This window comes from Dermacentor albipictus, chromosome 3 (assembly GCF_038994185.2).
Source record: "Dermacentor albipictus isolate Rhodes 1998 colony chromosome 3, USDA_Dalb.pri_finalv2, whole genome shotgun sequence".
Taxonomy (NCBI): domain Eukaryota; kingdom Metazoa; phylum Arthropoda; class Arachnida; order Ixodida; family Ixodidae; genus Dermacentor; species Dermacentor albipictus.
In genome coordinates, this window is record NC_091823.1 from 193649802 (window position 1) to 193676230 (window position 26429).

The following is a 26429-nucleotide window of genomic DNA, read 5'->3' on the forward strand; positions in this document are numbered from 1 at the left end:
AGCAAGGAGAATGAATTGAACAGTCATTACCAGGACTTATGTAAGTGGACAACATTGTACGTATGGCAGATAAGGAAGATTTACAGGGCTTGACGGACATTTGCAGTAAAGAAGGAGATAGGTTAGGTTTAAAGTTCGGCAACGAAAAAGCGGCAGTCATGATTTTTAATAATAATCAGGGTGGCGCGCATGGGATACAGGAGGTTATGCTGGAGGTAGTGGATAAGTACAAATATCTTGACGTGTGAATAAACAATGGGGCCTAGTGCCTGTTAGAACACGAAAATATGTAACGACTAAAGGTAGCAGGAATGCAGCTGTGATGAAAAATAGGGCACTATGGAATTACAATAGGTACAAGGTGGTGAGAGGGATTTGGAAAGGGGTGATGGTCCCTAGTCTGACTTTTGGCTATGCGGCCCTGTGCATGAGGTCAGAAGTTCGAGCAAGGTTGGAAATTAAGCAACGAAGGGTAGGTAGGCTTGCTTTGGGAGCACAAGTAAATACACCAAATCAGGGGGTGTAGGGCTACATGGCATGGATATCATTCAAGGGCAGGGAAGCTTGCAGCAAGATAGAAGTTGAGGAGCTATTGAGAGAAAAGGTGGGAAGGTGGTGGGCAAGGAAAGTTTTCTGCTACTTGTACACGAGGATTGTTGACACAAAATGGAGCAAGCGAACCAGAAAACTGTCACGTAAGTATTTGGACAACAGCAGGGAAGCAAGCCAAGAAACATTGGTTAAGAAAAAGGTTAAAGAAACAGAGAGGGGTCTGTGGAAAACGGGGATGCAAACGAAATCAGCGCTGAGAACATACAGAACTTTCAAGCAGGAAATAGCCAAAGAAAATATCTACGATAATTTTAGGGGAAGCTCTTTGTTATTTGAAGCCAGGACAGGCGTATTCGAGGCTAAGACGTACTCAGTCAAGTATACCAAGGGATAGACACGTACATTATGCGGTGTGTGCGGAGAGAAAGAGGAAATGACTGAACACCTGATTCTTTTTTATAAAGAGCTTCACCCTACAGTTCAAAGCAATGGGGCAGACTTCTTGAATTGAAAGCATTGGAGTTTAGGGACAATAGAGAAAAAATGGACTTTAGCAGGTAGAAATAACGAAACGGAGGTTATCTGATTGGTGGCTAAAATCAGGGCAAGAGTGAAATTTCACCCTCCACTAAGTACAAAATATATTATTAGTCATGGCTAGGTGGCGTGTGCTGCCCAAATTAAAAGGTTCAGCCTTATTCATCTATCTAGTCGATCTCGCGTGCCATATATGGAGGAACGTGGGGAGGCAGTGCGGGAGGGAGGGGGCAGCTTTGACTCCGCCAACAAGTGTGTACTTTGCACAGCCGCACGCGGTCGCAAGCGCTATATCTTGAAAGGGATCTGCAGATGGCTCACACTTTATGTACGCTGTGTTCTCGCCGCTCTTGTGTCGAAGTGATATATCACACGAAGGTCTCTTCACTCACTGCTGCTGCCGCACTTGTTCAGACCAGCGTCCAGCATTTTGCAGCGAGTGTCCACGCTCATCCAGTGTGCGCACTGACACCATGCTTGTTAGTTCAATTAGTAAGTGAAGGTCTTCAAGTTTATACGGCTCATAAAACTACTATCCTTACTTCGTATAGCTTTGTACTAATTTGCTATCACAATCAATTCTTTGCCTTTCGGGTGAAATAGTGAGTTTTTGGCCCATAGAGTGAGTACCCCATCGGCCAAGCACACAGCCCCGACTACAACGGCATCGTTCGCAGGCGCTGACCTACCTGTACGGCCGCTTCCCACCCAAAACGGATGCGACGGCAGGTGGTCGGCTGCGGCCATCGTTTCGGTCTAGCTGGAAACAAGGTTCGCGCCCTCCAGCGGCCACCACCAACGTTGGAGGACAGCCGGCCCGCCTCGTGGTCTGCTGGGATGTACGCTGCGGGCAGGCCGTCTCGTCGGCTGCAGCTGGTGGTTCTAAGGCACCCTGCTGACCGCCGGCTCCTTGGAAGAGGCCGCACATTTTTCCTCGCTTGTGCACCACATGGAGATGAAAGCAAAAGTGACGCCACTATTACCCGGCAGTATCAAAACACCGGGTATGCAGGAGGTTTCACAGTTTGCTGACAACTGCTATGTTTGCTATCGAGTATGTTGACACAGCTAAAGGGTCTGCCACCACTAACAGGAAAGTGAAACGATGCAACATATTTTAATAATTCCATTCAATGTTTCAAGTGGACAATGCAAGCATTGTGATTTAAAAGGCATACGGGGAGTATATTCTGCAAATGTTAGAGATCAGCAAAAGGAGGCTGGAGGATTGGTAGGAAAGGGTGCCACAACGGACCTAGCTTTCAAAGCATGAAGTAAATATAGGTTGCAGAAAGTTCCCTCTTTGGCAAGATGATAAGCAAAACGAGAACAAGGTGAAAGCAGGAGCCAACGTTTCGACAAGTGGACTTGTCTTCTTCAAGGCCTTGAAGAAGACCAGTCCACTTGTGGAAACGTTGGCTGCTGCTTTCACCTTGTTCTCCTTTTGCTCATTGTCTTGAATTTCCACCTCCTGCCTTCCGCATGTTTTCCTCTTTGGCAAGGTGGCACGTGCAACAAAGGGCAGTCCTCGACATGCCTGCCTGTGTAGTGACAGTTGATGTGCAGCTGTGGTGCTGAGATTGAGCCCAGCATTTGCCACACGCTCCTGAAACGACCGTGTCACAGTGCTATCAGCCAGTCATGGCTGCTTCATTGGCCAGGTTGTGACAGCTTAGTCGAAGAAGATGAGCTGTTCAATATTCGCAAATGACTGAATCAGTATAATTGACAAGTTTTTCTATTGATTGCTTGTACATATGTAGCTTAGTGAATTGGAAGAGAGGCAACTGGAATCACTGTATTCACTTCCCCTAAATAGTATTCACAGCCATTTGGCCAGTATGGTTGTAGACAACAGACCTCACTACAAGTGAGTGGAGTTGACTGGCAGAGCCAGAAATTAGCCATTATTTGTACTGTCAAAGTTTGAAATGTAGGGTTTGATGAAAGCTTGTCTGGTCGGGGATGATCATGGCACAGTTGCATAAAAGACCCACTGACCACAAAAGTAGAAGTTTAAAAGAACAAAAGGCATTTCAGCTCCTATACAGGAGCCTTATCCACAGTGGCATCAGGAAGTGAAACATATTTTGTTCTCTTAAACTTTTATTTCTGTGGTGAGCGTCTGTTTTTTTTTATACAACGGCGCCATAATGTAAAAGCTGATTGCCATCATAAGACTGCAAAGTCACTTGCAGCAGCAGCGACAAATACAGGTCACTGTTATAATACATTGCAAGCACATTTTGTTGCTTCACCCTGCCATGTCTCAAGCACACCAACACATTGAGTGATCCACCTGGGATCTTTCTTATTGCAGCGGTTCAAAATGCATGCTTTTCTGTAGTTCATGTTTTACAATTGTGGCAGTAAAGCTTGTTGCTTCTAACACGTAGGTGAGAGGCACTACAGCTGTTCCTCACTGCAGCAAGGCAGCTTGAATGTGAGCGAGGTCACGTGATCATGTGACAGGTCGTGCAGAGGAGGTCAAGGTTTTAAGTGTAATTAATTAAACTTGACATATTAATTTTGCAGACACATGTCATACCATGCAGGAAAGGTGAAAATGCTGGCTTGTAAAACAGTAAATGCGAGAAAATGTGATACTAGTGAGGTGATAAGGTGTTTCAAAAGATGACGGCTAGAAAATGGGGTCAAATAATATCAACATATTAGTGTTACGTGAGTAGAAAAAAATGCTACAGAAATTCTGAGAATTTCTGTAGCGTAGGCATTCTTTGGCTCAGCTGTTACTTTGCTTTTGCTTGCTTACGTGGCTAGCTGATGCAGATCTACCTGTCACTTTTTCTGGGGTCAAAAAATGCTTGCACATTAGTAGACAATTCTCAGAATTTCAGCAGAATTTTTTTATCGAGCATCGCCGTATAACATCGTTTTCGATCCGCTTCTGAACATCCCCTTTCCTCTTGCTGCCGATTATCTCCTAGTTCCTGTCGCTGTGCTTGTTCTTCCTTCTGCCAACTAAAATATTCCTGTTGTCGTTCAGCGTTCCCATGCCACTTCTCTGTTTCACCAAGCTTACATTCCTTTGGTGCCATTGCGAGAACTCGTCCCAGCACATTCGAACGCTTCAACGCGATCCTATCCACATCTACGAAACAGTTATTTTTATTTTATTTTTTTCATCAAGTCACTATGTCGAGGCAATGGTGATGTGACCAAAAAAATTTTTCTTTTTATAGATTCTAAAGCTACCAGTCATCTACAGTTACATGATTGTGACAATTAAATGTCTTAACTTGACCAATTACGCACTTATTTCCTAGTTACAAAGCATTACGGGACAGACACAGTTTCTCCGGAGTACAAATTTGGCTGCTGCTCGCTAGTCACAATTCATTTGTGCTTTTAGTGCATACAACTGCACAATTTTTCTTTTGCACCGTAACGATATGTGAGCGACTCTTATGACCAGCTTCATCGGTGCAGCAATGCACTGCCCAGTGCGTACACTGAGACTGGCACATGCGCACGGCACGCTGCGAAGTACTTATTTTGAACAGGGAGTTCGAATAAGGGGCGTGTGTAGCTATTAGAGGTGCCTGACAGGATGCAGTGAACTTCTGCTCTTGCACAGTATTCAGTCTTTTTATGAACAGTGCACAAGCACAGAAGTTAAAGACGGTGGTGTCCCCGATCCTCATCTTTACACTTACAGTGATCTATAGTGTTGCTGGTGCTTGCACACAACAAGATGGGCAATGGAGTGAAGTCTGGTGGCCACGCCTAGATTTGCTACCACACTTGCGCAGACCCGTGGTTTCTAGGGCGTGATTTGCCCTGAGCATTTGCCGTCCCACTGAGCGCACCGTCATACAAAGGAGAAATGTATGTCGGCTAGCATTCTGTATTTAGCGGCTGACGGGAGCAGACGCTCCAGCCAGCCATGTGTATCAGGTCTGCTTGTAAGATCTTGTAGAAACAATCAGGCTGTGCGAGCAGGACATGTAAATGGGAGGTGGTACTAGCTCAGCTCACCTGGCGAGGTGCATACAGATGCGTCGCACTGATGACTCACAACCAAGTTTGATTCTCGTTTCTCGGCCAATCAGAAATGAGCTCACCTAAATGCCAACAGAGGTGCTATTCTGGACATAGTCACACTCAGCCATATCAGATCAATTTATTATTTATTTTAAAAAATCATTTGAAGAGCAGCTGGGAAGCAAAAACAATACTTTTGCCTCATATGACCCCCACTCCCTTTATGCTGTATCAGCAACATGTGGCAAAAAACTTATGCAGCTGTCACAATTTTTACAACCAATCTAAGCGATAGTATGCAGCACATGAAAGTATAACAATCATAATGCTATAGCCCAAGATTTCAAACAATACATAATTTTACATGCATGCATAATCAACTTATATGCATTCATATACACAGCTAGAAACATACGTGCATGATACATAGTATGACTCCGTTCCATTGCTTGCCGTAGACAGTGAAGTAGACAGCTAAATGGACAGTGGCCATCTTGATCATGAATCATGAACAGCAGGTTGCCATTATTCCTCAAGAGAAAAGTATATAATAGCTGTGTCTTACCAGTACTCACCTACAGGGCAGAAACCTGGAGGCTTACGAAAAGGGTTCTACTCAAATTGAGGACGACGCAACGAGCTATGGAAAGAAGAATGATAGGTGTAACGTTAAGGGTTAAGAAAAGAGCAGATTGGGTGAGGGAACAAACACGAGTTAATGACATCTTAGTTGAAATCAAGAAAAAGAAATGGGCATGGGCAGGACATGTAATGAGGGAAGATAACCGATGGTCATTAAGGGTTACGGAATGGATTCCAAGGGAAGGGAAGCGTAGCAGAGGGCGGCAGAAAGTTAGGTGGGCGGATGAGATTAAGAAGTTTGCAGGGACGACATGGCCACAATTAGTACATGACCGGGGTTGTTGGAGAAGTATGGGAGATGCCTTTGCCCTGCAGTGGGCGTAACCAGGCTGATGATGATGATGGCACAGTTCAAGTAAAACTCTTGCTTGGGCTAGTTGGTTCATGCTTGAAGTAGGTAATGGCCAGGCGCAGAAGACCAGGACTTAGGAAGAAGAACACAAACGACAAGACGGGCGCCACTCGAGACTGGCAAGCTGAGACGGCGATCAAGTTGACGCACAAAATGCACAGGCCTTCTATCTAAATACATGAGAAAGAAGAAATTGTATTTCTCGGCAACTGCTGTATCAGAGTGAATGAAGTTTGTTGCAGCTAAAAGAAAAAGTTAGAATCCAGCGACTGTTGGCAGAAATTTTCGATTTAGGCAATCAGTTTCTTAATAAAAATGATTAAAATTCGCAGATTTTTATTAAATGAAATTATTATGTTTACAACTCTAGCTCAGCAGTGGAAACAATATAAGAATTCTGTACATTGCATCTAATAGTACATCTGAAGCGGATAAAATTGATGTATTACACATGACTCAAGCTTATCATTAATATGTGAGTAGAACTTCTGCAAAACCCTTGTAGACAATGTAACAAGTTCACGCAAGACATAAACTGACATATCAAATTTGTCCGCCTTGAATGCTCTAATGGATGCAGTTTACAGAACTGCGATATCTATTCTGGATGCAGAGCTATGAATGTGTAAACTTTGTGCTTTTATTTTTATTGCGAAAGCAATACTGCTCGCACTTTCGGCCCATCGGTGGTAGTGGCGCCTCCTTACACAGCTGTGCGTCACGTGACCGTGTGACATCACGCCAGACCGAGAGACGGGGCCCCAGCTCACAGAACGATGCTGGAGGCGAAGCCTTGCGCGCCGCTGCTGCGGTGCTACCAAGAGAGGGCGCTCGCTGGTATGACATCACGCAAGACCGAGAGACGGGGCCCCAGCTCGCGGCATCGATGGTGGAGGCGAAGCCTTGCGCGCCACTACTGCGACGCTACCGAGAGAGGGCGTTCGCTGGTGTGACGTCACGCCAGACCGAGAGACGGGGCCCCCAGCACGCGGCATCGATGGTGGAGGCGAAGCTTTGCGCGCCACTGCTGCGACGCTACCGAGAGAGGGCGCTCGCTGGTGTGACGTCACACCAGACCGAGAGACGGGGCCCCAGCACGCGGCATCGATGGTGGAGAGCGAAGCCTTGCGCGCCGCTGCTGCGGCGCTACCAAGAGAGGGCGCTCGCTAGTGTGACGTCACGCTAGGTGGATAAATGGGGCTACAGCTCGGCTCCTCGCAGTGGTCGGCGCGCTGCCTTGCGCTATGTCGGATGATCAATGCAACAAAGGGCAGTCCTCGACATGCCTGCCTGTGTAGTGACAGTTGATGTGAAGCTGTGGTGCTGAGATTGAGCCAAGCAAGTTTAACAAAAGGCAACCATGTACACACCATCAGCCGAACCAAGGCGCAGCCAAGGTATTGCTTTCGCAATCTTGCAGGCTTAACAAAGCTAAGCCTTCAGCCAATTTTTTTCTTGCTTAGCAATTTTTGAAAATTCATTTTAAGATCTTCAGGTCCTAAATTGAAATTCCACTTGCAACAATCACTAAAATTCAACTTTCTCTCGAAAATGCAACAAATTTAATTAAAATCGGCCCAGTGGTTATCTAAGAAAAGCGTTTCTGCATTTGACATGTATTTGAATAGGCGGCTTCAGAGTTGGGCCCGAGCTAACACTTCCTTTTAAGTCTTGTTCTAATTCTCATGAAGATGTCAAAGTAGACAGCTTCGTAAAGACAGCATCGTAGTCAGAAATGATGGCTACTTTCCTGTCCAAACAAGATGGCGGCCGAGCAGGACACTTGGAAACTGAATGGGAAGGTTGTATGTGCACAAGAAAAGCTAGACACGCTTTCCTGTGCCCTAATGTAAGCCACATCATGTTTTTCGTGGGTTTGCAGGTGAAAAATCTTAAAATACAGAAAAAATGTGCACTTTTCTCTCCTTTTATCTCTTTGTCGCTGCGAGGTGACGTCACATCACAGAAGCATCTTCCATACGTCTTCCAGGCGGCTCGAAACGCATTCCCTTACTTGGCCTCGAAGCTGTCTCGGCTGTCTCCTTAGGCATCTACGTAGACAGTGTCAGATGCTGACCAGAATTGGAACACGCCCTATATGTACTACATGCTATTGTCGGATTCGCCACCTTGTCAATACTCATTACATGGCTGCCATCTGATCGATTGCAAACAAATATGCAGCCTTAGAATAGAGAAATGAAGACAACATAAGGTAATGAATGAAACTGTAACAAGGCTGGCTTCAGAGGCAGCAATGGAAGTGGCAGGCAAGGTACCAAGGCAACCAGTAGGCAAGCTCTCCCAAGTAACAAAGGACTTAATAAAGAAACGACAAAGAATGAAAGTGTCCAACTTAAGAGATAAGATAGAATTCGCGGAACTGTCAAAACTGATCAACAAGGCGAAAATAAGTGATATTCGAAACTATAACGTGAGAAAGACTGAAGAAGCCGTAAAATATGGACGCAGCCTGAAATCAGTGAGAAGGAAACTTGACATAGGGCAAACCAAGATGTATGCATTGAAAGATAAGCAGGGTAATATCGTCAGCAATCTCGAAGATATAGCAAAAGCAGCGGCAGAATTCTATACTGACCTTTACAGTACCCAGACAACTCAGGAGCGCTCTATTCAAAACAATAATGAACAGTATACAGAAACTCCTCCTATAACTGGAGATGAGGTCAGAAAGGCCTTGCAAGGCATGAAACAGGGAAAAGCGACAGGAGAGGATCGAATAACAGTCGATTTATTCAAAGGTGGAGGAGACATAATGCTAGGAAAACTGGCAGCTCTCTATACAAAGCATCTATCGACTGCAAGGGTCCCAGAAAACTGGAAAAATGCAAACATTATGCTAATCCACAAAAAGGGCGACGTTAAAGAACTAAAACATTATAAGCCCATTAGCTTACTTCCAGTATTATATAAAATATTTACCAAAATAATCTCCACTAGAATAAGGACAACACTGGAATTTAGTCAATCAAGGGAGCAGGCTGGCTTCAGGAAACGTTACTCTACAATGGATTACATCCATGTCATTAACCAGGTTATCGAGAAATCCGCAGAGTGCAATAAACCTCTCTGTATGGCTTTCACAGATTATGAAAAAGCATTTGATTCATTAAAGATACCAGCAGTCATAGAGGCATTGCGTAATCAAGGAGTACAGACCGCTTAAGTAAATACCCTAGAAAATATCTACGGAGATTCCACAGCCACCTCAATTCTACACAAGAAAAGTAGAAAGATACCCATAAAGAAAGGGGTCAGACAAGGAGACACAACCTTTCCAACGCTATTCACTGTGTGCTTATAAGATGTATTCAAGCTATTAAACTGGGAAGGCTTAGGAGTAAAGATCGACGGCGAATATCTCAGCAACCTTCGGTTTGCCGATGACATTGTTGCATTCAGCAACAACGCAGACGAGTTACAACAAATGACTCAGGACCTTAAAAGGAAGATTGTAAGAGTGGGGTTGACGATTAGTATGCAGAAGACAAAGATAATGATGATTGGCCGGGCAAGGGAACAAGAAGTAATGATCGCCAGTCAGTGTCTAGAGTCTGTGAAGGAGTATGTTTACCTAGGTCAACTAATCACAGGGAACCCTGAGCATGAGAAGGAAATTCATAGAAGAATATAAATGGTTCAACCGCATATGGCAGACATTGTCAGCTCCTGACTGGAACCTTACCGCTACCATTGAAAAGGAAAGTATACAATCAGTGTACTTTATAGGTGCTGACATATGGGGCAGACTTGGAGACTGACAAAGAAACTTGAGAAAAAGTTAAGGACCGTGCAAAGAGCGATGGAACGAAGATTGCTAGGCATAACATTAAGAGACAGAAAGAGAGCGGTTTGGATCAGAGAGCAAACGGGTATAGCCGATATTATAAGTGACATTAAGAGAAAAAAATGGAGCTGGGCAGGGCATGTAATGCACAGGTTAGATAACCGTTGGACCATTAGGGTTACAGAATTAGTACCAAGAGAAGAGAAATGCAGTCGAGGACGGCAGAAGACAAGGTGCAGCGATGAAAATATGAAATTTGTGGGCGCTAATTGGAATCCGTTGGCACAGGACAGGGGTAATTTGGGATCGCAGGGAGAGGCCTTCGTCCTGCAGTGGACATAAAACAAGCTGATGATGATGATTGATTCAATTTGCAAACATGGCGGACTCTTTTGGCTTGACCTGCCCGAATTAGATTTTCCGCAGATCAGATCATGTTATTCATGTGCCAAAGCTTCACAACACCACACTGTTTTGTTCTTAAGCATGGATTCATACCAAATGTCCAGCTTTCCGTCTTGCTTATCGGGAATTTTTATGTTAACTGGCTTAGTAAATTACATTCCTGGAATACCAGAAATGTCAGTCTAACAAAGAATATATTCGTCAGCCAACAAAGGTGCAAGAACAAAAACAAGCTTCAAATTTCTACGCTTCTCGTGACATTGTGAGATCTGGACAGCGTCCACTGAAGTTTATAGTTAAACTTTTATGGTAAAATTTTTTTGTTTCCTCATAATATAATTCATGGAGTTGCGGGGAAGCATAACAGAAGATTTACTCCCATGGAAACTAACTTTAGCAGACGCTTGTGGTTTGAATTTGCAGAAAAAGGATATGTTGCCTATTTGCAACAACAGGCAAATAAAGAAGTTGAAGGTGAAAGATAAACTTAGTGCGATTCATACTCAGATGCTTATTTGCATGTGACGATCATTGGTGCACTTATCGCACACATATTAAATCGAAACGAACTTACACTCATGGTTGTCGTCACTCTCGGAAACGTCACTGCCTTCACTATGAGAAGGAATTGCTTGGCCATAAAAGCGTCTAGGAGCCTTTTCGCTTCTCAGAAGAAAAAAAAAACGAGTACATGTTTTGCATTCGCGCAGTATAGCAACATTCCATCGCCAGGAACAAGCTACTCCGAGATAAAGTTTTTTTGCATCTATGTAGTCAGGAGGATCTGTAGCTTAGCGTAAGAATTTTTTTTTTGCATTTTGTCTTATGGAGAAGTCCATTTACAATTGGCAACACTTACCTGTATCACTGCTTGCGGGCGTGCACAGCCTCCACCACGTTTGTTTTGGTAGAAGATCTGAAGGATGAGCACAGATGGCAGCACAAGGCGGTGCATTTTTCAGACGAATGTTGCAGAAATGCAACGTGTACAGGCAGCTCCAAACGGACTTTGCTTCTGTTTTTCATGCTATTCATTAGAATGTTGCGTAAATGCAACAAGGTGCAGTAAGGGGTTAATATTTTATAGATAAACAAAAGGTTGCATTGCATTCTAAATGAATAAAAGACTACTCAGTGAGCTTTCCTCAAGAAAAACATGTCGCACATGAAAAATTTGTGATGTCATACATGTACCGATGCTGTAATGCTATGTGAAGTTTTAGAGATGAAGCTTTACGCTTTCTTTCCTCTGCAAGTAATCAACCTTCGTTCCCCAAGTTAATGAAAATTGAGTATTGAAAACACACCCTCTCAGTCTAAAAATACTATAACAGTGTTGCTTTTCTGTCCCTTTAAGATCTCCTTCCTTGTTGAAAGAAGCCTATGAGGACGCTGCCCTTAAGAAAGATAAGCAGGTTTATTTACTTAATTAAAATGAAGGTTACGAGCAGGCTTAAAATAGCCTCTGAAATGAAGTCCCTGCTGCGCTGCTATCCAGATTACGTGGATATGTGAGATAGCTCTGGCACTGCTCTTCTTGATAGAAGCATTAAAGGGCAACTCCGGTGTTTTTCTTTTAAGTTTATGCATTAAGATATGGTCATGTTCAAATTACATTGACAATCCTGTCACCAGTAGGGTGGTTCAGTTCGCTTAGAAACTCCTCAATAATTTTAAATAACGAATAAACGAAGTACCAAAGCGGGTAGCTGCTTTGTCTGACATCACAATAGGTTGATGACGTCAGATCCTATACTACTGCAAGTAGATAGCCACAATCAATCAATCAATCAACTTTATTTCCTTTGGATAGGAGGAGTACGGGACTAAAGGCTTGAGCAGCTTGACGAGGTCCCAACCCCGTTACAGTTGGCAAAACAGCAGGATGATGGTCAGTCATGCACAAAGAGTTCAAAGAAATCGCAGATATTACATACCATCGAGTAACACAACATTTAGTAAAAAGGCACAAAACAATACAACCCATTTTCACAGGCTTTAAACAGCGTAAACATGAAAAGCAGCGATCGACAAGAAGAGGGACAAAAAAATTCGAAAGGATGTACTATTTCTGAAAAATGGACTGGGCGAAGCGCTTAATGAGACAATTTTGATTACACAAAGGCTCAAAACATTCATGGTTTAATAAGTTTTGAAGGGAAGGTAGCTTGTAGGACAAAGATTGTTAATCATAAGTAGTTCTAGGGCTGGGTACAGTCCACATTTCTTTGTGCCTGGTTGCACGAACACCTGTGTTTGCTTTTAACTTAGCAAGATTAATCATGGTATCGGTACTGTACTTAACACAAGCTTTATAACACAACATCAGCCTATAATTATATAAACAATAGGTGCCAAACATGCAGAATGCATGCTAAACTTGTAGTACGTGTGGTGCTAATGTCAATAGAGCGAAGCAGACAATGCCTCCTGATGAGACGGGAAGCGTTAACAGCTCTTTCGAACTACCGTAGGCAGCAATGATTTCAGCGACATATGAGCGCTGAAGGATCGGTGTTTGCTTTTGACCAGTGGCCGCCATGTGAGGCAACTGATGTGCCCCAGCTCAATGCATTGTGCTGCGGCGAAACGAAAAGAAGCACCAGTTTTCACGTCTGTCAAAACAATGATTGCAGGCCATCATCTCAGGCAAAAAAGAGCCAGCTTTGTTGTTTCTGGGCGAAGTGGTGGTCTCTGATGTCACAAACACAGGTTGGCCAGTAAAATGTAATACATTCGTAGGCATGAGTCAAGAACACGTAACCAATCTTTAAAATTCATTTTCAGGAGAACTAACTGACTTGCAGCCATATCATTTGGCACAGATAATCAGAGTGCGAAAGAGAATGTTTATTCAAAATTTTATTAAGGTCAGTGGACATTGAAAAAATCACTAGAGTTGCCCTTTTAGCATTCAGTAATTCAATTGCATTCCTTTAGCCGGCTTTACGCCTTTGGGGAAGCTGGATCAGATACCGAAAAAAAGATGTATCTAATCTAGATGCATGCATGGCCTTGTTTGGTAGATGTTTCATTGTGTCGATTCTAGAACACAGTGCTGCAAGCTGGCCCTCTTATGTTAAGAATCTGGCCTTCATTGACTGCACTGTCCATGAAACATTGCAGCACATGGAAAGTGCATCTATAAAATTCTTGTAGTTGTGTTCAAAAAGTAGGTTATATATATCTTGGCCGACCTGCTTCTTCCATAGGCTGGCACCTGGACCTTGCTTTAACCTTGCTTCTTTTATTGAAAACTTCAATTCCCAGCGAGGGTTGTTTTAAAGTATGTTATTTCTTCGCTGCTTGGGATGCTTTTGCACCAGCAAGTCAATTACAAAACGAATGGCAAGTGCAACTACAGCCCATTTGAAGGTGGCATTGTTGCGTAGGTGATGCCAGCGCCTAGTCACTGCCTTTGGTACATGGAAAACAATTTAATGTCGGACGAACAGGGTTTTTCTTGGCAGCTGCCACTTAACTGATGTTAGCACACCTGTCAACACCGCTTTCGTCAGCCTTGTTTCGAGAAGTACATTGCAAGCTATTTATTCATATTTGAAGTTGATAAAGTGCGGAATCTTGGTGATGATGATCTCTAGTGTCATCTCCTTTGAAATGAGGTAGCAAGAAACAGTACTCACCTCAAAGTACGAGTGAGCAGCACCTGCTGGGTGAGGTCATCTTTTTTTTTTGGTTTCCCATTGGCCAGCTGTAAGTTCCAGAAGAACTACCAAGTAAGCTTGTTGGTGAGTTTGTTAAATAAAAATTCAAAACAAGTACATACAAACCGGACAGATGAAAGTGCTGTCTTGTCTGTACTTTCTTTCTTGCACTCATTCAGCTCCACAGCTCCAAGTTTGTACCCAATACTGCACCTGGGACCGGTTCCCTAGGGTCATAAAAAGGTTAAGAAAGAGAATGGCTATCATTGCTTCACATGGGCTCATGAAAAACAATTTTGAATTCGAGTTTGTTTTTTATGGTCTTTGCTGTGCCCATAACTGCCAGTGGGAATGAACCCAGCACTGTTCTGTGGAGAGACACCGGAGCATGTGCATGCGTCTTCACCGTAAGCAGACATTTCACTGCTTAACCGCAACTGCGCCGAAGTGAGGTACTCCTTGTACCGTATCTCCGAGTAATGTAAATAACTGCACGCACGCATCCTCGGATTGTTCTTCATCTGCTGCACGCCGCATCTAGCCACCACCCGTAGATGCCAACTGGCACCTCATTGACGCGTGCTTCTGTACAGCTGTTAAAATGGCATGTGCCGAGCTGATGTTCCAGAAAATGCAATCGGCGCAAATATAACCGTGGAGGGGAAATGTTTCGTGTGCCACATGTTTGCGTTGAGGATATAGCATGATCAGTCTTATGCGGCACTTTCTGCACAAATCTTGGATAGGGAAGCGAATGTTCAACCATTATTCCATCACTCTAAGCTCGCTGCTGCATTAAAGCCTTTGTCGCTGAGGCTTTGCACCTTGTGATCTGTTCACCTGGAGTTGTCTGCTCGACTGATGAATGTGGTGAGTGGACAGCATAGGCAAGACCCGACTCATTTATTTAAAAACGGGCAGAAGGGGTTCCATTTGTGGGATCACCACCTTGCCGGCATTGTGCAGAAAGTATTTTTGGCCTGTGGAAGACAACGGGAGTAATTGGGACCAGTGCTTTGAACACTTTTGCTTCATTTGCGTGAATGACTTCTGCACTGACCTGAGAAGACTCCTTGATGTGGCTAATGCATGCCTGCCCATGTTTGGCTTTGCTCAACGGATAGCAACCACTCTTGTATGATGAAATAAAATGCCACACATAGTGCATGAAGTAACAAAGGCCACATAACACCTGTTTGAGGAACGGGAAAATTGCAAGTGTTTTTGGACTATAAACTTTATACATGCTTCCATCTAAATTTTGAGACATCCCAATAAAAGACTGTGAGTGAAATGCTATCACAAAGTGAACAAAACAAATCAGTGGAAAGATGCCTTGCATTGTATTCATGGCAACTGCGATTTCACACGTGGCCTATTAGAGTTCGTTGTGACACCGGCTCTTGTTCCTATTGAATCCTCGTGTTTACAGAGTTCTGGCGAGTGTCATCCACCATAGCTTTAAAGTGTGCTACAAAAGTCTTAGCATGACTTTTGGCTTCATGAGTAGTGTCTTGCAGAAGACGGCCATAAAATTACAGTACATCTCTGTTACAGTGTATGCAAGAGGCTCATTGCCTCAGCGCTCTGCGCACTAAACTTTTAATACCTCCCGCTGTTGTTCACTGCTATGTTCGTGCAATGCGACATGAGCTTGCAATGTATTTTGCACTTTGCACATCAAGTTACAGAGTTGCTCTCACTGACTCTCTGTATTCCTTGCCGAAACAGAACGCCATTTTATAGCAATCGTGCTGCCTGATTTTATTCTCATGTACAAACTTGTGAACCGCTTTCGTTTGCCCTGTTGCCGAAAGATACACGAAGGAGACAGCTGCACCACATAATAGGTATACTAGGAATATTTGTAAGCTTAGTCGGTGTTGTTTACAAAGGTGTGGAAGTCTAGCTAAGGAGTTTTGTGATGCACTGTCAATACCCCATAGTGGCCACACTTGTGTAATTGCCGGGTTCACATGTATATGTGTGTGTGTACGCCTGCACAGCGCCCAGGACTCTACTGCCGAATCTTGCCCTCCGTGAAAGAAACCTGCCACCAGCTTGTTCTAGTGGTATCCCGGCAAAGTGCTTTGTTTCAGCCACAAGCTGATGTGACTGAACGGAATGCTGTGATGAAATTGACATGCCACATGTCATGCGCAAGGGGGGATAGGAATAAAGCTTTTCTGCTGTTGTGAAGATGTGTGTGTCCTTCCTGCGTCCCACTGCAGGCCCATAATTCGTACCCTGTGGTATGCAAGATGAGCGCTGAGACTAGTGAACCTAATTGCATCAATCATGCTTTATATCTCGTCATCTGTTGCGCCGTATGGTTAATTCCAGCAATAACGGTGATGTGGCATCAATGAAAAAATGGCTGTGGCTTAGCTAAGGTTGAGCCCAGGATGCGAAGCATACTAGCCTTTATTTTAGTTGTTGAACCACTGTTTAGCCTGGTGAACTGCTGTTGCTTGGCTATATTTGGTCCGGCTAGACGAAGAAACAACTCATGCGTTACTCTGCTTCGCCTTCAAGAGTGGAACGCGACAGCGTTCCCGTCGACCCGCCAAGAGTTGTAAGACAATGGGCTACGGCGCAGCGACAACGCGCCCCGCATTGGACGCGGTGAGCGTCGAGCAACGCACCGTTCGGCGCGGCAACGAAATGTACGCCTGAGCAAGCGACGCATGCCTGAGCCTTAGAAACAGCTCGTTTCTAAGGCAACACCGCATTCACTAGAGGCGCTTTTGTGCCGCTTGAAGCATCGTACTCGTGGCTCAGTGGTAGCGTCTCCGTCTCACACTCCGGAGACCCTGGTTCGATTCCCACCCAGCCCATCTTGCAAGAGTCGAGCCAAAGCCACCTAGAAAATCAGTCTCTGTAGCACGCCGCAACCTTCGCTTCTCATTCCAACGAGCAGCTCTGTCTCCAAGAGGCATCTCACCTCGTGAGTGTCTAGCAGATGCAAGCGCAGCGGCTTATATACCGCCGCGAGCGACGGCGCGAGTTGGAGCCTCGTTTCTCCTCTGTCGTGATGTCATGGTGTCACGTGGTATTGAAGGCGACACCGCCGCGCCTGATGAGCTGGGTTGAGCTCTCGTAATATGCTTCGCATAAAATGAATCGAATGGTTATAAAATATATGCCATTTCCTAGGATGCTCCCCCTTTGGTAGCAGTCTCATTTCTTAATACAAGATGTTCCAGCAGTTCCACACCAAGCATAATAATAAAAATAAAGTGAAACTGTGTGTGTATATAAAACGATTGTCATACCTTAATCAACAGCAATATAATGAAGACCCAAATATTTTTTTACTGAATAATATTATAAAAATATTCTAATAATTTCAAATGTGTCATTAATATATTTATGGCAATATTTGACAATGTGTTTTCGAACACGTTCGAAAATATTTATTTCAGTTGTTTGCGTGGATCCTTTTTCTGTGACCATAGTGCATAACGTAGTGACCCTGGGATAGGAAAGAATGACGAGGATGATGCACTAAGTTTCAACCGAATTTTTATTTTGAGAAGAGATGCATGAAATTTTTACCCAATGTAACAACAAATAATAGTAACCGACAGAGGGAGACTGGGCAAATCGCAGCGGGCTTATGGCCTTGCAGAGTCCAGATAAACCATTTCGCTTCTACTCAATGCAGCTGCGATGCTGACAGAGCTAGCATCCGCTTTTGCAATCAAGCTCGCTTCCACAATTTCCTACGTATTTTTATCGCCATCTGCATGCAACACGCACCATTCTTTAAACAATGGTTCGCAGGCACAGTCGTCGCAGCTGTTAATATTGATTCAACATTTGTTCACACTTCCTTTAAAGTACCTCGTGATTTGCACTATGTATGCTTTGCCACATTTAAATTAAAGCGATAAACCACGCCTTGAGCACAGGACACGAAAGTGCGCTGGTGTTTTTCACACAGCCTCAGTCCACATACGGATGGGTCTATGCTCTAGCCTGGGGGAATGTGGGTACGTTTCGGGAGACCAAAAAATATATTAACTTGACTTGCTCATTTCTGGCCACCCATGTGACATGCCACGCATATACGGTGCAACTACCTCTTCTTGTTTCTTTTTTTGCTATTTTCGTTAATGTGCTCACACATATGATACAGTATTTAGTTTTCTCAGTGCATTTTTTGCCACTAAGATAAAGAGTATAGTTAAGGTACCTTGCATCCATCAGGCACTCTTTCAGCCTTCTTTTGGACATCAAATGAGGGCACATGTTGCAGAGCGCATTGACGAGACAAAAAGATTTGCAATTGCTTGCTTCACCAGGTTTAAATGTGATGAAGCACACGGTAGGTGTGTCTTTATTACCCAAAGGTGATATTCCCAACATGCACGACTAGCAGAACGTAAAGGTCTGATACCTAAAAATTGAATGATGTGTCATAACTGGCAGCTCGTGTAGTGACCAGATTGTCATCAAGACACCCACAGAACAAGGCAATCGCATCGTTCACTATCTCAGTGTTATAGTTTATGGCTTAAATTCGTACACCGCTCGGTATCACTGTTAAGGACAGTTCACCCAGGGCCATCGTGGTAGCATGGGCCTGGCCGTCTATAGCTTGACCAGCATGAAGGGGCCCAGGCAGAGACGAAAGGCAATCCATGTAGTGAGTAACAAACGAAGGAGCAGCCAGCTCTACAAGCCTCCTCACAGAGAGCAACACACAGTCAAACTTGCTCAAAAGCTGAAGGCTGAAGTATGTTGGTGGGGGCGTGCTTTATTTACATGGCGGCTCAATATAGCACCCACAGAGAGTATAGGAACCCCTGAGCACACATGCATCCTTCACGTCAGCTCATATTTGGCTGACGTGAAGTGGCATCATGCACAACATAGATGCCTCAGAAATGTGGATACAGTGGCTCATTGAAGGGAAAAAGTCATGAATGCCAAGTGTATTATTTTTTCCGGGGCATGTGAACGCACATAGGCCTGCAGCGCATCATCTGTCAATGTGCCAGTGCTTTGCCTGCAGACGTCGCATATCCGGGAGAAGCCGCATGGGCTGGAATTTATTTATCACTGGGAAGGTTCTTTCAAGGTACGTTTGGCTTGTCTTTTCTCTTTTTCTTTGTGCTAATTGCAACAGCCCGCAAAGCCTACCTTTCGTGCACTGCTGTTTCACAACAGAGAGCAATTTTATTGCTATATGATGTTTTCAAGCTCCTTTCGCATATTGAGTTATGGGCAGATATATTTATGTTCGATAATTAATGGAAGGATATTGCTAAGGTTATCACAACTGTGATTTTTCAGACGTCTTTTTTCTATGCTGTTAAGCTGATGCATGCACATGTAAAGAAAGCCATGCTGGTTGTATTATTTTGCTTGAAGGAGTTGTATTATCGTTCGAGTGATGAGGAGTCGCGACAGCAAGTTCTTGCGCTTACGTCATGAATTCTCTAGCTGTGTTTTATATTCAGCTAATTTTGTTTCACAGGCCACTGTAGCTGCAAAGCTTAGCTGTGCGTTGGTGCATGGGGTGCAGCTCAGAATGTCAATAGTACATGCGTTTCTGGTGAGACGAGACAACGGCAACCACACTGAGGGCTGCTGCCAGTGAATTATGGTCAAATACTTACTATGGCCTTCCAGGTAGATCTACTGTAGCATTTCTGTGTTTGTAGCTGTGACAAAGTACTACAAGCATGTCGGTCTTTATCTTAAATGCTCGTGTGTTCTCCTTGCGCCGGCCACAAGTTCACAGTTCGAGCTTGGCTGTGCAGCGGAGCACGGGGTGCAGCGAGAATCAAAACATGTTTCTGGTGAAACGAGAGACTACGGCAACCACACACTAAGAGTTGACGCACCTGAAACCTGAGCAAATAGTTGCGACGCTTGCCCACATACTACATACACCCGGGAGTATAATATGGATAGAATTGAACATGCTCTCAGGAACGGAGGAAGCCTAAAAACAGTGAAGAAGAAACTAGGAATCGGCAAGAATCAGATGTATGCGTTAAGAGACAAAGCCGGCAATATCGTTACTAATATGGATGAGATAGTTCAAGTGGCTGAGGAGGTTTATAGAGATTTATACAGTACCAGTGGCATCCACGACGATAATGGAAGGGAAAATAGTCTAGAGGAATTCGAAATCCCAAAGGTAACGCCGGAAGAAGTAAAGAAAGCCTTGGGAGATATGCAAAGGGGGAAGGCAGCTGGGGAGGATCAGGTAACAGCAGATTTGTTGAAGGATGGGGGACAGATTGTTCTAGAGAAACTGGCCACCCTGTATACGCAATGCCTCATGACCTCGAGCGTACCGGAATCTTGGAAGAACGCTAACATAATCCTAATTCATAAGAAAGGAGACGCCAAAGACTTGAAAAATTATAGACCGATCAGCTTACTGTCTGTTGCCTACAATCTATTTACTAAGGTAATCGCAAATAGAATCAGGAACACCTTAGACTTCTGTCAAGCAAAGGACCAGGCAGGATTCCGTAAAGGCTACTCAACAATAGATCATATTCACACTATCAATCAGGTGATAGAAAAATGTGCGGAATATAACCAACCCTTATATATAGCTTTCATTGATTACGAGAAAGCGTTTGATTCTGTCGAAACCTCAGCAGTCATGGAGGCATTACGGAATCAGGGTGTAGACGAGCCGTATGTAAAAACACTGAAAGATATCTATAGCGGCTCCACAGCCACCGTAGTCGTCCATAAAGCAAGCAACAAAATCCCAATAAAGAAAGGCGTCAGGCAGGGAGATACGATCTCTCCAATGTTATTCACAGCATGTTTACAGGAGGTATTCAGAGACCTGGATTGGGAAGAATTGTGGATAAAAGTTAATGGAGAGTACCTTAGTAACTTGCGATTCGCTGATGATATTGCCTTGCTTAGTAACTCAGGGGACCAATTGCAATTCATGCTCACTGACCTGGAGAGGCAAAGCAGAAGAGTGGGTCTAAAAATGAATCTGCAGAAAACTAAAGTAATGTTTAACAGTCTCGGAAGAGAACAGCAATTTACTATAGGCAGCGCAGCACTGGAAGTCGTAAGGGAATACACCTGCTTGGGGCAGGTAGTGACGGCGGATCCGGATCATGAGACGGAAATAATCAGGAGAATAAGAATGGGCTGGGGTGCGTTTGGCAGGCATTCTCAGATCATGAACAGCAGGTTGCCATTATCCCTCAAGAGAAAAGTATATAATAGCTGTGTCTTACCAGTACTCACCTACGGGGCAGAAACCTGGAGGCTTACGAAAAGAGTTCTACTCAAATTGAGGACGACGCAACGAGCTATGGAAAGAAGAATGATAGGTGTAACGTTAAGGGATAAGAAAAGAGCAGATTGGGTCAGGGAACAAACGCGAGTTAATGACATCTTAGTTGAAATCAAGAAAAAGAAATGGGCATGGGCAGGACATGTAATGAGGAGGAAAGATAACCGATGGTCATTAAGGGTTACGGACTGGATCCCAAGGGAAGGGAAGCGTAGCAGGGGGCGGCAGAAAGTTAGGTGGGCGGATGAGATTAAGAAGTTTGCAGGGACGGCGTGGCCACAATTAGTACATGACCGGGGTTGTTGGAGAAATATGGGAGAGGCCTTTGCCCTGCAGTGGGCGTAACCAGGCTGATGATGATGATGACAGGCAACCACAAAAAAAGCTAGCAAGTTCGCTACCGCCGCACCGTCTGCGGTTACTCCGATGCTCCTTGAAAAAGAATTCGCCAATTGCTGCGGGGGCGTGACAGTCGACGGAACTTGTGAATAGAATCCGGAACACTCTTACTCAGGAGAAAAAAAGAGTGAGTGAGTGAGTGAAGTAACTTTATTTCGGTCCAGAGAAGATGCAGGGGAGACCCCGCGCCACCCGGCTAGTCCCACGTAGGGACCACCAAGCCGAGCTTGACAGCCCGATCGTGGGCACTCTGGACAGCCAGGGTTTGGTCGTTGAGTTCATGGCTACCCAAGAGCGCAGCCCACCTATCCTCGCTGAAGGAAGAGCCGATGGCTTCACACTCCCACAACACATGGTCCAATGTTGCCCTTAGTCCACAGGCAGGGCAGTCCGCACTGGGATATCTTTCAGGATATATGGCATGAAGAACCGCGAGGTTAGGGTACGCACGGGCTTGTAAAAGTCTAAGGGTAACCGCTCGCGCCCTGCATAAGGCGGGGTGCGGGAGGGGGAATACCCATCTTGACAGATAGTAGTGTGTGGTGATTTCATTAAACGTGAGCAAGGGTTCCCCACGGGGCAGGGGGACTGCTGAGGCGGTGCGGTCAGTGAGTTCTCGCGCAGCCTCGTGTGCGCCGTCGTTAGGGTTAGAGGGAGAACCCTGAATCGACCCCAAGTGAGCGGGAAACCAAATGAGAGAATGCGGAGAGATACTTTTGGCGCTTTGGAGAATGCAGAGGGTCTGGGGGGAGACCGTACCGGTTTGGTAGGCCTTAATGGCTGCCTTGCAATCACTATATATTGTCTCTCTGTGACCATCGAGCACAGACAGCGCAATTGCAACCTGTTTGGCTACCACAGGCCTCGAAGTGCGTACCGTAGCGCAGCAAGTGAGCCTTGAATTGGAGTCTACAATGGAGACGGCGAATGCTCCTTGTTGGACATATGCCGTGGCATCCACGAAGCTTGCCTCAATGTGGTTATTGTGGACATGCTCGAGTAGAGCTGTACCCCTGGCCCGACGTCTGCCGACGTTGTTTGCGGGGTGCATATTGCGGGTCTAAAAATTAATCTGCAGAAAACTAAAGTAATGTTTAAGAGTCTCGGAAGAGAACAGCAATTTACAATCGGCAGCGAGGCACTGGAAGTCGTAAGGGAATACACCTACTTAGGGCAGGTAGTGACGGCGGATCCGGATCATGAGACGGAAATAATCAGAAGAATAAGAATGGGCTGGGGTGCGTTTGGCAGGCATTCTCAGATCATGAACAGCAGGTTGCCATTATCCCTCAAGAGAAAAGTATATAATAGCTGTGTCTTACCGGTACTCACCTACAGGGCAGAAACCTGGAGGCTTACGAAAAGAGTTCTACTCAAATTGAGGACGACGCAACGAGCTATGGAAAGAAGAATGATAGGTGTAACGTTAAGGGATAAGAAAAGAGCAGATTGGGTCAGGGAACAAACGCGAGTTAATGACATCTTAGTTGAAATAAAGAAAAAGAAATGGGCATGGGCAGGACATGTAATGAGGAGGGAAGATAACCGATGGTCATTAAGGGTTACGGACTGGATCCCAAGGGAAGAGAAGCGTAGCAGGAGGCGGCAGAAAGTTAGGTGGGCGGATGAGATTAAGAAGTTTGCAGGGACAACATGGCCACAATTAGTATATGACCGGGGCTCTTGGAGAAGTATGGGAGAGGCCTTTGCCCTGCAGTGGGCGTAACCAGGCTGCTGCTGCTGATGATGATATTGCGGGGAAGGGACGCAATGTGCAATTGAGACCTGATGTCACTGGGAATCCGCACGGCGTCGGGGCACTGGTCGACAGGATTGAGGCCCATCTCGTCGAATATCTTGTGGCCCGTCAGGGTGCCGGAAGCCTGAGCGGTTGTGAGTGCTCTTGTGCCTCGATAATTTCTTCGAGCGTATTGTGGACTCCGAGCTTCAACAGGTTTTCAGTGTGGGTGCTTGCAGGTAAGCCGAGGGCAAGCTTAAAGACCTTTCTGATGAGTGAATTGAGCTTGTTCCTCTCTGCAACATGCCAATTATACATGGCCGCCGAGTATGAAAGGTGGCAGAGAACAAAAGCATGTATAATGCGGATGAGATTGTCTTCCTTGATTCCCTGGTGCCTGTTGGCGATCCTCCGAATGAGGCCGAGAGCACTCTCCGTCTTGGCGGTGATCTTTCTGAGTGCGGTTCCATTGGCACCGTTAGACTCTATATACATTCCCAATATTCGGAGTGAGTCCACTCTGGGCAACAGAGACCCGTCACCAGTGAAAAAGCCGTATTTCGCTTTTGGACGCCGGTTTCCAATCACGATGGCTGCCGCCTCTGGGTCTTTTCTTGTAGAGAAGTAGCTCAGATTTTGATGGAGAACATCTGAACCCAGTGGGGCGGAGGAAGCACTCGGTCGCATCGATGGCGCTCTGCATGGCGGCTTCACCGTGGCCGTTGCTCCCGTCGACACACCAGATGGTGATGTCATCGGCGTAGATGGTATGGTTGATTCCTTGAATTTTCGTGAGCGCCTTAGAAAGCCCGATCATTGCCATGTTACATAATGTTGGTGAGATGACTGAGCCCTGAGATGTGCTGCGTAAACCGAGGGTGACCTCTTGCGAAAGGTATCCTTCGATCTTGAGCTTGGCATTTCTCTGGCTAAGGAAGGATCAGACGAAGTCGTAGGCCCTCTTCCCGAGCCTAAGGCCGGCAATAGACTGAAGAATGAATTCGTGTGAGATATTGTCAAATACCTTCTGTAGGTCTAATCCAAGGATGGCTCTGGTATCTCCCGTGCTCCAGTCGATGATCTGATGCTTTATCAGCTTCATGGCGTCCTGTGTCGAGAGGCCGGCTCTGAAACCAATCATATTGTGGGTGTACAGGTCATTGGCCTCGATGTGCACCTTGAAACAGTTGAGCAGGGCATGCTCTGCAACATTACCGACAAAGGACGTCAGGGAAATTGGTCTTAGATTATCTATTCCTCGTGCTTTACCGGGTTTGGGGATGAGTACCGTGCAGGCCGCCTTCCACTGTGTGGGGACCTGTCCACTGCGCCAGACTTCATTATTCCTTTCAGTGACGAAGTCGATTGACTCATCATCGATATTCCTCAGCATCCTGTTAGTGACGCCATCTGGGCCAGGGGCAGATTTGACGTTGAGTGAGAAGAGGACATCTCGTATCTTGGCGGCGGTGAAGTCCTGGTCCAACTCCAGCACCGCACACCCTGCGTAGTCCGGGAACTGGGTAGGGGCAGAGCTATCCGCGACTGGCAGGTACTTGTCTATGAGCCTGCAGCAATGAACTCGTCCGGGGTAGAGTCCGTAGCGAGATGGATGGCTGGCGGGAGAAATCGTCTCTGGCTGGCTCTGGTGCTGCCCTCATCAACAAGGTGTTTGAGCAGACCCCAGCTCATGCCTGATCTGAGCTGACCCTCGACGGATTCACAGAGCTCATCCCATTGTTGCTTACACAGGTTCTTGCAGTGCTGTTCGATCAACCTGTTGACCTCCGAAACCTTCTTGCGGAGCCTCCTGTTGTGCTTCTGCACCTTCCATCTCGTGAGGAGGGCTTGCTTGGCTTCCAGCAGGCGCGCCAACCGGCTATCCATCTTGTCAACGTCGAGCTCAGTGACAACCTCCTTGGTTGCTGCCGCAGCGTCATCCCTGGTCCTGGTCCCTTTGCACCAACCTTCAAAATCTGTCTCAGCCATCGGTGCGCGCTCGGCTCTGATCTTGCGGAAAACGTCCCATTCGATCAACTTGAATTTCCTTGTCTTATAGCGGGCAGTCAGGAGGGAAACTTCAATGACGTAGTGGTCACTTCCGAGGTCTAGAGCCATGTTGACCCACTTGAGCTCCCCCACGTTCTTTACAAAAGAGAGGTCTGGGGTAGTGTCCCGGCATGCGGAGTTGCCTCTCCTAGTGGGGAAATCCTTATCGGTGATAAGGGTCAAGTCCAGTTCCATCGCAGTCTGCCACAGCTCGCCTCCCTTGGGCGTGTCATGGGTGTACCCCCACACCCTATGTGGCGCGTTGAAATCCCCGACGACAACAAGGGGGTGCCCACCAGCCAGGCTGACAGCCCTCTTAAGGAGAGAGTTCGCCCTCACCCTGCGGTAGCTGGGGCTGCAGAATACGTTGAGGATGAAAAGGCTATTTCTTCTGAGGCCCATTCTGGGTGGGTTCATGAGGATTTCAGTCATGACGTACTCGATGCCACCAACCAACTGCGCCGAGGTCGCGAGAGAGGCAATGGTACCTTTTGTTGACAAGGGTAGCAACTCCCCTACCTCCTCAATGTGAGGATACTACCAGATAACCTGCGAGTTTGATAGGGGTACTAGTTGCAACTTCCTGAATAGCGATGATTTGGGGCTTAACCGTGAGAGTTCTAAAATATTGCTGCAGAAGTGGCTTCTTGTTGGGATACCCTCCGCAGTTCCATTGCCAGATACTAAAGTTCTCGTCCGCACTATCCATGGATAGGCTGAGAGGAGGCTTGAACGGCCCTGAGAATCGCGCCCTCCGTCGGTGCTGCTAGTACATGACGTTGTGCTGCGACCTGCGAAGGAGCGGGGCTGGGTTCTCCTGGCATCGACCTCCTCTAATTTGCTTATCCGTTCACTGAGTGCACCTATGCCCATTTTTGGGTGCGCTATAGCTTCCTGAACCTTTGCTAAGCTAGCCGGCATGCTGGCGAAGGCATTCTTAAGTTCTTAGAGCAATTTTATAGTCTCGTCTTCCTGTGCTCTACCGC

General features: G+C 45.7%; 1 protein-coding gene across 5 annotated transcripts in view; it reads left to right on the plus strand.

The window, feature by feature from the left end:
* LOC139057689 (transmembrane protein 117-like) overlaps positions 1-16165 on the plus strand; it is a 253762-nt gene extending 237597 nt beyond the window's left edge. For all 5 annotated transcript variants that reach the window (XM_070536417.1, XM_070536419.1, XM_070536416.1 and 2 more), the window contains one exon: positions 1767-16165. In XM_070536417.1, the coding sequence (XP_070392518.1) occupies positions 1767-1988 (222 nt within the window). In that variant the 3' untranslated portion in view covers positions 1989-16165. The remainder of the gene's footprint in view (positions 1-1766) is intronic.
* Positions 16166-26429: the final 10264 nt, after the last annotated feature.